At 41.4% G+C, this 16,147-nt stretch overlaps 1 protein-coding gene across 1 annotated transcript in view; it reads left to right on the plus strand.

Moving 5' to 3' along the window:
* LOC116302561 (serine/threonine-protein kinase ATR) overlaps positions 1-16,147 on the plus strand; it is a 57,051-nt gene that overhangs the window by 27,727 nt on the left and 13,177 nt on the right. Inside the window, exons 49-71 of the mRNA XM_089036332.1 lie at positions 174-249; positions 666-740; positions 823-941; positions 1,714-1,841; positions 2,464-2,522; positions 2,684-2,794; positions 3,256-3,324; positions 3,688-3,740; positions 3,856-3,889; positions 4,535-4,662; positions 4,942-5,071; positions 5,607-5,696; positions 6,071-6,124; positions 6,349-6,402; positions 6,784-6,872; positions 7,344-7,412; positions 7,493-7,531; positions 7,606-7,662; positions 8,169-8,322; positions 9,857-9,922; positions 10,368-10,453; positions 10,593-10,704; positions 10,954-11,061. Of these exons, the coding sequence (XP_088892458.1) occupies positions 174-249; positions 666-740; positions 823-941; positions 1,714-1,841; positions 2,464-2,522; positions 2,684-2,794; positions 3,256-3,324; positions 3,688-3,740; positions 3,856-3,889; positions 4,535-4,662; positions 4,942-5,071; positions 5,607-5,696; positions 6,071-6,124; positions 6,349-6,402; positions 6,784-6,872; positions 7,344-7,412; positions 7,493-7,531; positions 7,606-7,662; positions 8,169-8,322; positions 9,857-9,922; positions 10,368-10,453; positions 10,593-10,704; positions 10,954-11,061 (1,960 nt within the window). The remainder of the gene's footprint in view (positions 1-173; positions 250-665; positions 741-822; positions 942-1,713; positions 1,842-2,463; positions 2,523-2,683; positions 2,795-3,255; positions 3,325-3,687; positions 3,741-3,855; positions 3,890-4,534; positions 4,663-4,941; positions 5,072-5,606; positions 5,697-6,070; positions 6,125-6,348; positions 6,403-6,783; positions 6,873-7,343; positions 7,413-7,492; positions 7,532-7,605; positions 7,663-8,168; positions 8,323-9,856; positions 9,923-10,367; positions 10,454-10,592; positions 10,705-10,953; positions 11,062-16,147) is intronic.

Consider the following 16,147-nt stretch of genomic DNA (forward strand, 5'->3'; position numbering starts at 1 on the left):
TTTGCCTGTATTCTTCTTGTAAATAGCGCAGATGAACATTTTATGCCAATTTGCGCTTTAAAAGTATGATGTTGGTGATAATAATAATAATAAAAATTATTATTATTTTGTTTTGTTTTTATTATTTTTCATGTGACGTATTGACTTTTTATCTCTCTGGTTGTACTGTTTAGTGCACAGTGGGGTAGTTCTTCATCTGGACGCTCAACGAAGATGGAAACTGAAGCCGAGAGATTAATTCACGCTAAGGTACAATAGCCAGTATCGTCCTTCTTTTGTTTAGGGGTCTTCAAGGATTTCTTTGACCTACAGTACACTTTGTCACAGCTAATAAGAGACTAATAATAGTGCTAAGATGGCTGAGGACTAAAATAAAACGCAAAGTAAATCGACAAGAAAAATATAGGAAAAGAAAATGAAGGAATGATGATTAGAAATAAGAACGAAGAAAAAAGAGATTAATAAGCGAACAATAAAGCAAACAAACAAAGAACGAAAGAACAAAAGAAGGAAGAGGAAGGAAACGAGAAAGAGCGAGGGACGAGAAACAACAAGTAAGAAAAAAATAATAAGAGTGAAAGATAAAAATTTAGAGAAAGCGCGCGCGATAAAATTAGAATTACTGCTCTTATGTGCTAATATTGACACTATACTTATGTGTGTAGGCATTGCTGCTGGAAGGACGGTGGATGGAAGAGACGGCACACTACGAGCCAAATCCTATTCTTAAAAAACTGAAGGTATAGCACCGACATGGCGACCATGACGTAACTTGGAAACGAAGAATTTGCGCATACTGAACAGACGTTTTTATTTTGATAGGAAGTGATAGACCTTCACACCGACTGGGAGAACGGTCACTTTTACATCGGAAAGTACTACGATCGACTGATGCTGGCTTGTCTTGATGGAGAGGAAAAGACCAACAAGCTATCTGGAACGTAAGATCTGCTCAGGAAATCCTCCCTTTGAGGGACACGTGTTACTCGCTTTTAACTGGTTCCGGGTCATGATTGGCTCCTTTTAGATTGATTAACATCATCATCATCGTCATCTTTGCCGTCGTCATCATTATCGTCATCATAATCATCACCATTGTCATCATCATCTATGCTGTTCTTCGTTATCGTCATCATCTTTGCCGTCGTCATCATCTTCATTAACGTCATTATAATCATCATCGTCATCATCATCGTCATCCTGATTTTTGTTGACTTGTGTAACGGGGTGTAACAGTAGCGCACCCTCCTCTACCGCATGTGATCACTGGACTCAGCATCAAATGCGAGTAGAGTTTGTTTCGTCTCTCATTTGATTCCAGGGTTCGGTTCTCCAGTTTAATTTTCCTCCCTCCACAAAACCTTACACGCTAAATTCAAATTCGATCTGTGAGTTAGTCGTGCCCTGACTTAGATCATCCCAGAGGTCGTTTCATGGTTCGATAACTGAATTGTTGTTTGGTAACACATTAACTGTAACCTTGGGGTTTGAAGAGAGAGTTTCATGACCAAAGTATCTAGAAAAAGGGTTCATCCATTCAGGGCCTGGTTGTTCAAAGCTGGATTAGCGTTAATCCAGGATTAACTCTATAGGTCTTATTAAGAGTTAACCCAGGATTAGCACTAATCGGGCTTTGAACAACTGGGCCCTGTCTATCACACATATCACACATCTAACTCTGATATATTGTGAATTGTTTTTGTATTATTCTAGTGAGTTCATACCATTTGTAGTAAAGCACTACGGTACGTCTCTTCAGTATGGCAACAAGTTTATCTACCAGTCCATGCCACGTCTTCTCACAATATGGCTGGACTTCGGTGCTAAAGTACCAGACCAAGGTAACACTTGTTTTTTTTTATATCATTCTCACTTTTCATTATCTTTCTTTTTTAACATGTTTAAAGTGCTAGAAGGCACCTGTAAACGACCCGAGGACTATAAGGAAATTATATAAGAAAACAAAGGCGCGCGAAGAAAAGAATGTTGCAGTACTTTTTTGCTCGGTTTTCGATGTCTTATCAGCCATTCCGAGGTTGAGAAAAAACTGGGTCGAGTTGGTATTGCAGTGCATTGTGGGATTGTTTTAGGGAACGATATATACGCCATCTTGGAAAAACAGACCCACAATGCACTGCAATACCAACTCGACCCAGTTTCCCCCCTCAACTTCGGAATGGCTAATAGACACTATCTTGACCTCTTTTTAGTCTTGCATGGGCTTTTAGGAAAAGGGGAGGGGGGGGGGGGGGGGAGAGAAAAAAAGAACGCTTTCCTCTAAGGCTATTTTTTTCAACACGGCGTTGGAAACGAGAAGCTGTGATGACTAGTGACCTGACACTTATGTGCATATCATGGCGCCAATATTGAAATGAGGTTCAAATCCTTTTCTTTTTAGCTTCTTTAGTTTTTGATGCAAATATTAATGCCTAACATTACTGTTGTTATCATTATTTATGACAGGCAGAGGAAGCAAGGCAGACAGGGGTGGAAAGCGACAAAAATTGACAGAAGTGAATAAAGTAAGTCCCGTCCTATAGTGTGTTTAACCATTATATTATTTACGATTAAAAAAATATAAATTTTTAAAAAATTATTTTGATATTAAAATTCATTTTCTTAGTCATACTAATGGGATGGAATAAAGTATTTGTTATTCATATTTTCCAATTTTTTTTTTCAGACCATGGCTGAATTAACCGTCAAACTGCCTGCCTATCAGTTCTTGACGGCATTCTCGCTTCTCATCTCAAGGATTTGCCATCCAAACCAGAAGGTCGTTGAACAGCTACAGGTAAACGTTATCACCTTCGTTATCCGTTTGTAATCTTTGCCCACGTTGATGCTACTGGAAGGTCTCAATCGTTCTTTATTGTATAATATTCCTGAAGCCTGGTTTGCACTTGCAATGGAAACAAAGTCCGAAACGGATTCGGAATCAGCTTATGACGAAGTAAAAAGAAGAAAACGGTGTAGGAATTGGAATCAGAAGGATCGGCCGAGGTCTTCTTTTTTTGGCTTGTGAATGCGCTTATGAACTGCTTTCCGACTCAAGTTAGAACTGATTCCACCGCAAGTTAAAACCAGGTTTAAAGGATGAGTAGTACGGAACAGAACTCGAAGAGAGACCCTGCCCTTGGCCAGATCCTACTAAATTCGATCTCTCAAAACCACTCAAAATACCAAATATAAAATCTGTCTGTCTGTCTTTCTGTCTGCCCTTTTTAAACTCTGTCCTTTGGTATTATTGTATAGGAAATCTTAGCCAAGCTGTTGGTCACTTACCCTCAACAAGCCATGTGGATGATGATGGCAGTATCCAAGGTATGGAACTGACACAGGGAACCCAAGAACTCAACGCTACTTTCAACAGGATTGAGAATTATAACAAGCTATCGCAGCCATATTTGATGACTTTCTATACGCAAAATCTGTGCTTCGCTAAATTATCAGACATTGAAACTTAACTCGCACCTTCAAAATTCCTTTAAAATTTTTGTAATAAAGAAATTTAAAAATGGCGCGCGCGTGCTGTGTGTAGTTATGAAGCACAGGCTCCCAACCAATCAAAACGCGATATCAGCCCAGCAGTTATGGTTTTGATTGTTTGACCTCTTGTGATTCTATTGGCTGGAGATCTGGATTGCTCTAGTAATTTCACTTCTGTTTTCATACTTTTGTTTTTAGTCTTCGTTTGCGACAAGGGTGAAGAGGTGTCATGACATCTTCCAAAAAGCCAAGTAAGGATATTTACATTTTTACGCCATTGCTTCGCGCCACAGATAGCGAACAAGGTGCATTATGGTCTAGCTTGGGTACATACTGAATTATCAAATTTTCACGCGTCTCTTGTAGGAAACAGATGTCTAGCCTCGCAAAGTTTATTGATGTAAGTAAATTTCTTGTCACTGGTATTCCCGATTAGTACGGCATTAGTTTTACCTTTAAACAGAGTTCATGCTACTCCTTAAACTTCTTGAAAACTCCTTGAATTTAATTCACGTTTTCAAGGGCACTTGGAAAACTCTTGAATTTTAAGATTTTAGCGAAACTCCTTGAAAACTCCTTGAATTTTGCTTTGATCATTATTTGCATGGTTCTGAAATAGATCTAGTCAGAAAGATTGGAAAATATGAAAGTCGGCCATGTGCAACCACCGTGTAAAACCTTGGCATAGTTAGCTGAACATACTCCTTGAAAATTCATTTTTGGGTCCTTGTATGCTACTTGAATAGTCCTTGAATTATAAGTGGTTACCTCAGCACGAACCCTGTTCAAAGGCATTCAAATTTTATCGAACCTCTGGGGTAATATTCAGGGCACGGCTAACTCACAGATAGAAACCTGAAACAACCTCTGGGCTGATCAGTTTTTTTAGGTTTTGCGAAGGGAGGAAAACTGGAGAACCGGTAGAAAACGGGAGAGACCTGCTGCAGTTTCTACATCTCACGTAAATGAGGTTATTCATGAAATAAAGGTGCCTATTATACTATACTATAGCCAGTTATGGATGCCATTGATCTCTTTCTTGCAGGATGCTACCCGATTGGCTGATCGATTATTGGAAGTCTGCAACAAAGAATTCAATAAGAATCTCGTCAAAGATAACAAGATGAGCATGAGTCAGGACTTCACTGTCCTCAAGAGACTCATCAATGACAGGTAAGGACAGAGCCTGTTGTCCGTGCTAGCAGCAAGTAGAACCTTTGAGTTCGACGTCAATCGTGTAGAAAAACGTCTTCCGGGTCCAAAACGAAATGAGTTCTATAAAGATTTTTCTTACTTTTTCTTCATAACAGTTTTTTTTTTCCAAGGTGGAAATTAAATCATTGATTCAACATTTTTTTAGCGTTTTTGTGAGCCGAGTTGAACCCGGAAAAACGTCACAGCTTAAAATCTTTATTTCGATTCTTGTTTGATTTTACCCTTTTGTTTCCATAGCAACTTTAGTCCCATCCTAGTCCCTCTACAGTCAGCCATGACCGTGACATTACCATCAGGGGCTGGTAGCCATCTAGACCATAAACCCTTCCCGGATACTCTGGCCTGTATTACTGGTTTTGATGATACAGTAAGTATTCTACCAGTTTTGGCTGTAATCACAGACTGGGACAATCACGAACGGAACCCTCAAATCCATGCTAGGTGAAAGCCCAAGATCGAATTGGAATTTAGAAGTTGGTTTTTGTGGAGGGAGGAAAACCGGAGAACCTGGAAAACCCTCGAAGCACAGGAGAGAACCAACAAACAACTCTACTCACATACGAAACCGAGATCAGCAGGACTCGGGTCGTATTGGTGAGAGGCGGCGCATTAGCAGCGCACGCCACCCGTGCTTCCCTTGATACGATATCGTGACGTGTGTTGGGGTGACGGTTCAGTAAGTACTGACAAAGTGTAGGATGGGTAACTGTAGAAGAGAGGGGCAAGTAATCATTAGGCGGGGGGAGGGGTTTGTTAGGCAGGGGGGGGAGGGTTAGTATGTGTGCTGTAGGGGCAGTATGACGTGAAGTTTGAGTGTATAAGAAGAAGGGTAGTTAATTCGTTATACAGAGAATATAAAGCACTTGATCAAGCCAGATCGTTGATTAACTGTTTGATACCAGGTCGAAGTGCTGGCCTCTCTTCAGCGACCCAAGAAGATCACCATCAAAGGCAGCGATGGCAAGTCGTACATCATGATGTGTAAACCTAAGGTAAACTAATAGATGTATAACATCTACATGGACCACCCTAGAATCCCTTCCCCCCACCCTCCCCCCCCCTACTTCCCTACCCCTCCCCATTACTGCTATCTCTTATATCTACTCATTGATCTATTCATTGAGGAAATACATTATATTAACATATGAAGCTAATAGACCCTTACCGAATTCGCTTGATTGAACACGAAGCAATGGCTTCAAGTCGACGTTTAACATGATATCTTCATTCATTTGCTGCATCTTATCGAGTCCAAAATTGACTTGGGACCATTTATTCGTGGATACTCAAGTGAACTCTAGAAAGGTCCATTATGTAGCCGAGTATCTGATAAAGAATTTGTTACCCTGTGAATGTTGTTATTCAGGACGATCTGAGAAAGGACAGCAGGACTATGGAGTTCAATGCGCTCATCAACAAAGTAAGAACAACATATATCAGGTCAAGAATAAATTTTCTTGATCTTGATCGTAGCTACTATTAGTGTTGCTGTTGTTGTTACTGTTGCTGTTGTTGGAGTTGTTGCTATTGTTGAAATTGTTGCTTTTGCTGTTGTTTTTGTTGTTGTTTATTTTGGAGTATATGATAGTATGCGTGTTTCTGAGGATCGTTTTTCTCAGATATTATCGCCTCCTTGTTTTGTAGTGTCTCAGGAAAGATCCCGAGTCGAGAAGACGACAATTGCACATACGGACATACGTAAGTTCTTGGCGGAAATATTTGTTTACTTTACTTTTTTTCACTCACCTAACTTTCACTTCACTACATTTAATTTCACGTCACTTCACGTATCTTCACGTATTTGAAATGAATTCAAATTAAAAACCAATACCAGTACTAGAAATAGCACCTTTACTTACCCCTTTGTAACCCTACAAAGATTCATTATGCCAGGTTTGATTTCGGCCGAGACAAAAAATAGTTCGAAATTGACAAATTTACAGACTTTTTTGTCTGGGGGTATAGGGCCGAATTTGAGGCCGTCGTTTTGGCAAAGGGTCTATTGCGCTCTGCATTAAAAAGATATAATACTATTTAGTCCCATGAATACTATTTCGTGATGTTGAATACTTTACACAGGCAGTAATACCTTTGAACGAAGAGTGTGGACTCATCGAATGGGTGCAAAATACCCAGGGACTGAGGAACATACTGACTAAGATATACAAGTAGGTAGACTAAACGACGTGGGGAATAAGAAATAACGTGTGAACCAAAGGATAATGAATTAGGAGAAAATGATGTGCTACTGAGCCCAAGGTCCCTCTGCCCCAGCACGTGACCATTTTTTTTTTTTTTTTTTTTTTTTTTTGTCGCGTATTTGGAGTAGATTTGGAATGATCATAATGAAATGGCACGGCACACGATGATGAATTTGGAGAAAATCATGTGCTAGCTCAAGGTCCCTCTCTCCCATCACGTGACCACTGTGTGTGTGTGTGTTTTTTTGTCGCGTATTTGGAGTAGATTTCGAATGATGATGAAATGGCACGGCACACAACACCGTCCAATGAGGATATCCTTTAAACCATTTCACAACATTTCACATTTCAAGAAACAGACTAACGTAAAAACAAGGACGTAAATGTAGAATCTTGGAAATGATTTTTGATCGAGTGCTTTTCGTTTTGTTTGCTAAGAGAGAAGAACATGTACACTAAAGGGACGGAGCTGAAGAGAATCATGGAGAGAGCGGGCAACTCCACCGAGTAAGTACCGATTGATTTAGTCTGTATCCATTTGAAAGTTATAACAACTTGACATTATGTCACTTTTTTGGTCATTCCAGTGCCAAAGTAAGGGTATTTACGAATGAACTGTTACCAAGGTAATCTATCTATCTTTGTGTTTGATCGTTGTTCTTAGCGTAAGATGATATTATTAACACCGTCTCCTTTATAGACACCCTCCCGTCTTCCATGAGTGGTTCCTGAAGGCCTTTCCAAACCCCACATCATGGTAAGCTCAATGCAATGCGCCATTTGAATGTTGTATGCGACCATTCATTTTAAATGCAGGGGTGGGGGGGATTTAGCCTCTTCGCAGGCTACCCCATTTATTCTATGTTGGGATCCCTGTGTTAAATCTTATAGAAGAACTAGGAACAAGAGGGGAGGAGTGGGGACGAGGGAGTGAGAGAAAAAGCGAGAGTAGCATCTTCTCTTCTTCTTTCTTCCTCCCCTCCCCCTCCCCCTTTGTCTTTTTTGTCCTTGCTACAGGAAGCCCAAGGAGCAAAAAGAGCCAGGGAGATGCCTGCGGAGGAGGCTAAGGGGGATTGTATTGCGACCGAATTCCCTCCACAGGGCATAACTGAATATTCTTTGTTTGAGTTGTATCCATATTCAAGTATCTTCTTTTGCGCAACTGTTAAACAAAGAAATAATAGTCTAGAGAATGACAAGTGGTCTTAAATGGGGTAACGTTACGCCCAAGCTAATGAGATATATTGGTACATTGTTTTTAAGGTATCAGAGCCGCCTATCGTACTGTCATACCACAGCAGTCATGTCTATGGTGGGGTATATCCTTGGACTGGGGGACCGACACGGGGAGAACATCCTGTTTGACTCTACTAACGGAGACTGTGTACATGTGGACCTTAACTGCCTCTTTAACAAGGTGAGTGGGTAACAAATACATTACTTTTTCATTACGTTTTCATACAATGACGTCATGCTTTGATTTCTAGCTGACGTCATTTCTTGTCTCGTGTCGAAATTTGATCAGCTAAATTACAAGTTTTTAAAAGAATTCTTTCTGGCTGACAACACATGGTAGTCAGTGTTTGACCTCCATTTGGAGCAGATAATGAGTTTCAAAGACTTTTATCAGCTGATTGTAACCCAGAAGTACTTGCTTTTAAAATTCTTTTTCGGGATAAAGTCTATAAAAGACAAGAAGGGAGCCAGAGGTCTCATAGTAACAATATCTCCCCCACCAACCCCCCACTACTGTCAAAACCCGACGCCTGGTTTGTTCGATTAAGACAGTGATCTCACAGCATTCGACTCGTATGTTGATTACTGACGTGGGAAAAGAACTGGATAACCTAGGGACAAACTGACGCATCGTACAAGAGAGAGAACAACACGAGCAAGAAGGAAAAACCTGACAATCGACGTATTAGTATGGAGTGTAAATCACGCTTTTTGGGGTATGACACATCAGCGAGAAACACCTCAAATGCCCACGGGTCGTTACTTTCCTATAAAAGGGAGTGAATCAAGGTTTTGGACCTCATTTTAGAAGTTATGCTGTTCAGTTTATTCAGGGTTAGCTTCAGTTTCTCTTGAACGTCTTCGAGCGTACTAATGGCGCTGTTGTGCACCCTTAAGCACTTAAACCGTCCGACTAAGCTCTTTCGCCAAGACGGCAGTCGACAGTTTTTATTCAGTCGCCGGCATCAGCTCAAGTAGTCGAGGTATCCATCTTGCTGATGTGTTTTGTTGTAGTCGCTATGGTTCACACCGGTTTTTCAGTCCTCGAATTGGATGGAATGGCTTACCTGTTTTCTATGTATTTAAAGGACTTTAAAACAGCTCTGCGTTTAGAAGAATATTACTTTCACTCACCCACGAGTATTTGGAGATAAACCCGTGGGTGTGGGGCTGGGGTGACCGTAGTGCTAGGGAATGAACAGCGCCAAAACTAGACCACATGGCTCCCTTAAATTTCAGTTTACTCTCTGGAATTTTATTTTTACTTCTTACAAACTAACAAAGTAACTTGAAATTAAAGTTTCAACCGATATCCAGTTGATCTGAAATGGTGACTTACAAATAACGTCACTGCAAAACCGAGTTGTCATGAAGACTGCGAAAGTTGGCCAATGGAAAATTAAAAAAATGCCCGCCATCGTAATAAAAATATATAACTTATTAAATATTGTGGCACTATTATCAAACGCGTATTAGCAACGTTTTTGTTATTTGGTGGCCTGGAAATTTATAATTTTAAGAGGAAAAGTGACACCTCCTTTTTGCAAATGTTCTTGATTCTGATTTACTAACATTTTCTTAGGTCAGCTGGATAGCATGACGAATTTATCGAGAACTTTTGATCAACTGTTTAGGTAGTGTTAACACTGGCCATCCATAAAAATGTATGTTACAAAGAGCTAGTAGTCATGGTGATTTTGTTATTTGTATCTTAGGGAGAGACCTTTGACTGTCCTGAGAGAGTTCCATTCAGACTGACTCACAATCTTGTCAATGCTATGGTAAGCTGTGGTTGCATCCAAGTCTCGTTATAGACATAAAGTGCTTTTATTTGCTAAAATAGGAGTGAAGAATTTCAAGTGCAAAATTCTATACATTTAATGAAAAGCAATCGCAACGGTAGTAAATAGTTAAAAGATCATCGGGCCATGTTGGTGCCATTTCACAAGTGTTTTTATTAGCATCCATTGTTAACGGCACTAAAATGGCCGCCATGTTTTTGTCTTTTGACTCTCTAGGGAATGCTTGCGACCCATCAATACTTGTCTTTAGTGATTGATTCTCGGGGGTGTCGTTGATACCGTGTAGCGTGAACTTGCCGTTGACAGTCGTTTTACGAGGTTTTCAAGATCGAATAAATATATGATGCACTGTGTCTTCCGTGGCTGATAAAAGCGGGGAAAATATACCTTAACGGCAAATGGTGTGTATTGTTTATTCCGGCAGGGTCTCCTTGGTTACGAGGGTGTGTACCGACGTTCTTGTGAAGTCGCCCTAAGACTAATGAGAGAACAATGCGACTCGCTACTAACGTAAGTAACTCCGTTTTATCAAATTCTCTTTTTTTCTAATTTCCACCCTCCCCTCCCCCTCTCCCTGAAAACAAGAGTGTTGGATCTTGAACCAGTTTTCCAGCGCATTCGTCTACTGATTAGATAGATATTTCTATAGTGTCTTAGGGACGTTCATATACGACCCACTGGTCGAGTGGCAGAAAATACGAGGACGAGACTTGCATGCTGAGGCCAAGAACAAGGAGACTGGTGAAGTAACAAATGAAGAGGTGAAATATTGATTGTTCATAAAGATTTGAAATATTACGCGCGCACTGATTGGCTGGCTACCGTGTTCATTAGGCATTCCGAGGTAGAGGAAAAAACTGGGTCGAGTTGTCATTGCAATGTATTTTGGGATTTGTTTAATGGACCAAATAGACGCCATCTTTGAAATATGTCCAGTTGGGTTGTTCAGTCAATCATCATTACTTGCATTCAGTTTGTATGCTTTACACTTTACCAATGTTATCCTCCAGGCTGTTAAAATCCTCAAAGACATCGAGCAGCGCCTGAAGGGATTTCACAGCAAGAACCGAATCATGATTCCCTTGTCGATAGAAGGACAAGTTCACAAACTCATCACTGTAAGTAAAGTCCTCCTTAGTTGCGGTTTTCTTCATGCATACCGCAGCACTTTTAATGTATATACTTCATTCAGCTATGAATTAAATCCTGATCTCATTACGAATTGCTGGTTTTCAATCATTCCCAAGAGAACAAATAAGAAAGGACACGGCGGCCATATTGGATGATATATCAAGAGACTAATGAAGAATCTTTTGTTTAATTCATCCAACATGGCGGCTCTGAAAATCAAAAATTGAATGACAATATATACTTATTTCAATAAAGTTAGTCACCAAAAACCTGATAACAGAAAAACTGATAACACCGAGAATCATGGGAAACTTATTTTTAATAAAAAAAACAAGTAAAGCTTTTGATAAAAACTAAAGCTTGAGGATGGTCAGAAAAGGTGAGACTGTAACTGGTAAAAGATTCGCAAGTAGCAGCAGTAAGGGGGACTCGCGGTCAATGTCAAAGATTTACGGGTTTTACAGGCGGTTTAAGGAAGGCGCCGGCAGCGGGAATAAGCCGCGCGATAAGTCCTTACTGCTGCTGTGTTGGGAATCAAAGATAAGTGTTTATAAAAATGTACGATATATATACGATGCATGAATGTAAAAAGTTCACCAATGACTTCTGTATAATTTGTCTAAGATCCAAAGTTAACATACCTAAGCCCAAGGGTTTCTGGTGTTGTGGTAAGAAAATGCAAATAGAAGACGACACGTCAGCGCAGTGTTACGAATGTGGTAAGAATATTCGTAATGCCGTACCAAATGCTACCAGAGAGCAGTATTACGCCAATGGAGGTCGTAAGAAGACCCCATACAAAAGAATAAAATACTTCAGGGACTGGATGAGTCATGTCCAAGGTTTACATCCGATATATTTAAGCGACGAAGTAAAGAAGAAAATCATAGACCATTTAGAAGAGCCAACCCCACAAAGTCTACGAAAAACGTTGAAAAAATTAAAGCTAGGGAAATATTACAAAGCTATTCCCTATCTTTTGTCTGAAATTACCGGTAAGTCTATTCCTGAGGTTTCTGATATGACAAAAGCCGAGTGGATGTTTTGTCGGCTGAATAAGGATATTCCTTATTATCCTGACGTAATTTACGAAATATTTTACAAAATAGACCCCAACCACCCCCTGTTAGGATGGATTCCGAGAAAATAAAAATGCAAAACTGGCGTTTATTTTGCCAGAAACCCCACTGGGGAATGCATCGCGCAGAACACCAAGCTATCCCCAGTGGGGTTTTTTGCATTTTGGGCTTACGGGGCTTATTTCATCCCGCGCCAGAGGCCCTCTAGTACATACACATATATCTTTCTTACGACCCACCAGAGGGTGAACTCCGGACAGCTTCCCGAGACACCCCCTGACTTTTCCAACTTTTCCTAACGAAACCCCCCATCGCGGGGTTGAATCGCACTTTCTACCCCTCCCCCCACGGTTGCTGTGAGTGAAAAAAAAGCCTCCCCCACTCACAGCAACCGGTCCAAATGCATCTACAGCGAGGCTCGAACTCGGGACTTTAGGCCTCCCCAGCCCCAAAGTCCACGATCACAAGCGAACGCCAGACACATCTGGACGCTTATGTATGTGAAAATTATTATATTTAATCTGCATATTTTCTAGACTGACGTTCGATATGTAAGTAGAATCCCGTCACGCTCTTTTCGAAGCAGATGTTTACTGAGCAAGCTTTCTTTGAAGCTCTTCTTTTGCCTCCTGGTAGATCTTTTTGCGAGATTCCTCGGAAAGATCTTTTACGATTGTTTTTTTATTCCTTATGTCCGTCTTTAATTTCTCGTATTTGTCTTCTTCGGCCAGAATAAGCGAGAATTCTACGTCGTCTATCTTTCTGTCACGCAAAGCCTTTGAGACAAGATCGGTAATAGTATTTACTTTAGCCCTAGATAGAGCTATTGTCGTGTCATGCTTGGATATTTTCGTGGATAGCTTTTTCATAATGCCCGTAGCAACAGCCGAAATGATACCACAAGCTGCCCCAACGCCGGCCAAAGGAACTCCAACGATTATTCCCGGCCCAGTAAGCGAAGTAGCAACGCCAGAGCCCGTTAACACAACAGATATGGATCCTGAAGTTATCGCAATCTTATGTAGCGTACTCCGGGCTCTAACGTACTTTTTTCTAACTTTTTCATAGTGTTTTGCCTGCCCTTCCAAGTAAGCCAGGATTAAGTTCGCTTTATTCAGACGAAAGTTTTCGGCGTTTAGTTCGTTAGGTGTAGTATAGGGAACATCTGGGTACAACTTAGGTGCTGATGGTATAACATCCATTATATATACTAATGTACGACGCTTTTGGGAATAACATAGAGGAGCAGCCACATCACGACAACCGGGATTACTGGAACTGGAGGGCCTTTAGGAAGATGTTTCCGCATGCAGACCCTAGTAAGTTCGAAAGGAGACCCGATGGGATTTACTATAACGGCTCTAGGATGTACAGCAACGAGGATTTGAAACCTACGCTGGTCGATCAGATAGACAATCAACTGAAGAATTCTGGTTATATCGAACATAAGCCCGTGCAAGGTTGGTCAAAGGAATTATTGCTTGGTACCGGTACTTATCCGATACCCGCGGTTTCATTTGATGAACATCCAAGTTTGGATTTGACATTGAACATGCGGATCTCTAACAACCATTCCTTTCCGTTAAAGGTGCGAGATATCTTCAAAGAAGTTCCCATTGTTCATACCACCGCTAAGGAATCTCATGAATGGTTAAGTGGTCCTAACATGCGTTATTGGCCGCAGCAACTAAACTTTGCGGTTTGGTGTGCCACCAGCGGCTGCGGTGTAAGTGCGAAGTTGATGAAGAATTCGATATTTATGTTTCACTTCCACTTCACGGTTAGAAGAATACTACATGAAATGGGTGTTATTGCGCTGCCGGGAGATGCTGCGTTTTATCCTAGAGATAACAAATACAGCGTGCCGGCTTATGATAGACTTTGTAAGGAGTTTGGTGTTGTAGGGAAGGATTTCCGATGCACTACGGGCGCTAACAATGGTTTGGGACATATTTGGGCTTATTGGGGGATTGGTGGGCACGAGCTAAGCAACAGGGAAGTTCATGCGCTGCAGTTGCGATGGGACACGGGATATCACAAAGAAACTCACGACAGTAGCACCTTCTTTGAACCAAATGCTAAGACCACTAAGGAAGTCAGAGACGGACCTCTGTTCAAAGACGAGGGTGGTAAGTATGCAGGGGCCAATCCACTGATTATCAAGATTACCAACGAAGAGCAAACAAAGCAATATTTTAATTTCATACCCCCGGAAGGTAAAGGACTAACTAGAGCCGGCCTTGCCCGTTTGAACCGCAGCATAGAAGCTTACGTGTATTCTATCCTTGGAGCTCAGGTAAATACCCGATCGAGTATAATTGGAAATACGGGCGCCGCGGAAGAAACGCGAGCCGAAGCCTTGATCTTATTCGAAAGTTCAATCTTTGAGGGCGACATTAGCAAGGGCGTACAGCGTTACCAACTAGCTATACAAAATTCTAAGGCGAGGTTGGACTATGCAGTAGCCCCGGGTTGTTGGTTAATGCCTAGTAATTTATCTATTAATACTGGTTCTGTAGTAGGATACAACAACAAACTTCAACGAGCTACTAAGGATATGAAGTTTGGGGTGAACGACGTGAACTCTGACACTCTTAGAAGGCACTTTGTTGAACAGCCTAAAAAAGTGCACCATACGCAACCACCTAAGGAAGCGCACCATACGCAACCGCCTAAGAAAGTGCGCCCGCCTAAAAAAGAAGAGGAATATGACCATGACTTACTAAAGGCCGGCTTAGCCACCGCAGGCGTTGGTCTGAGCTATTATATATGGCGGTGAGTAACCCCTACATGGCTGGAGTAGATTGCGTTTATACGACTTACACAGGTGAGAAAAAATACACCCAGGCATCTTGGGTTGATGTCACGGGCATGTCCGTGAATTTGAACTACTCAGGAAAGAAATTGATCCTTTGTAGTATTTGCATGGGCGCGAGCAGTCACGCCAACGTCGGCTTTAGGTTCCTGGATGACAACGGCGTACTGCAGCCTATGCGTGTGAAGACAAACAACAGGGAGCCTGTGCATTTCTCCGTAGAGCCGAACACCGACAGCGCTGAGAATTTATCGGTTTGGACTTTTCATATGGTCGCCGATTGCCATGGGAAGGTAAAGCTGCAAATGCGCGTAGATGACACCGGGAGCGTTTGCATAAATAGCATAGAAAATCAGAGAGATGAAAAATATAACCACGCAACCATTTGCACTCTTACGGTAATGAGTCTCTAGAAGCAAATTTATTTGCTGGTATATATGAACCCACATACTAAGGAGGATTCATTCCTTTATTTTCTGGAGGAAGATAGATACTTGCGTAATGCTAATTGGGTTGACACGGAATTGTGGGTGAAGGTTGGTGGGTTGGGATTGATTATGTGCACAATTTGTATTAGCGTAAGGGAGGAATATGGTATTGGATTTAGAGTAGTAGATGAGAATAACGATCCATTGTTACCATACAGAACACTGAAAAATACTAGACGGTCAGCTCATTTTTCATATGAACCGCCAAATAGTCTAGACGATATAGTACCAATAACCTTTCACATGGTAGCTAATTGTCAATACGCAAAGCTTCAGATCAATACTGACGCAACATCTAACGTTAATGTCGAAGTTAAGATAAACGCTGTTATTTCACAATCAGCTGCGCCAAGCGATTCTACTTTTAATCATAAGACCATTTCTACTATGACTGCCATACCGCTAGTTCCGCATTATCAAGGCGGTGCGAATACTATCTTTACTTATCCGCAGTCGAGGATGCCTCGGGCGCCCGACGACGATTATAAGCCGCCAGTAATACACAAGGATAAGATCAACCCCGCATCTTCTTCAAAAGGACCACGCCGATAGCGACGACCAAGATCCAAATGTTATTCCCCACGAACTTCAACAGTTCGCCGCCGGTCTTCAGTGTCAGGCTTAAAACGCTACCCAGCAGCCCAGGAAGACCGGCTGCCATCTTTTTTCCCAAGTCCGTCAGCCCATTGCC

Source organism: Actinia tenebrosa, unplaced genomic scaffold (assembly GCF_029948245.1).
Source record: "Actinia tenebrosa isolate PJP-AT-01 unplaced genomic scaffold, QUT_ActTen_1.0 PGA_scaffold0__85_contigs__length_37466705, whole genome shotgun sequence".
NCBI lineage: Eukaryota > Metazoa > Cnidaria > Anthozoa > Actiniaria > Actiniidae > Actinia > Actinia tenebrosa.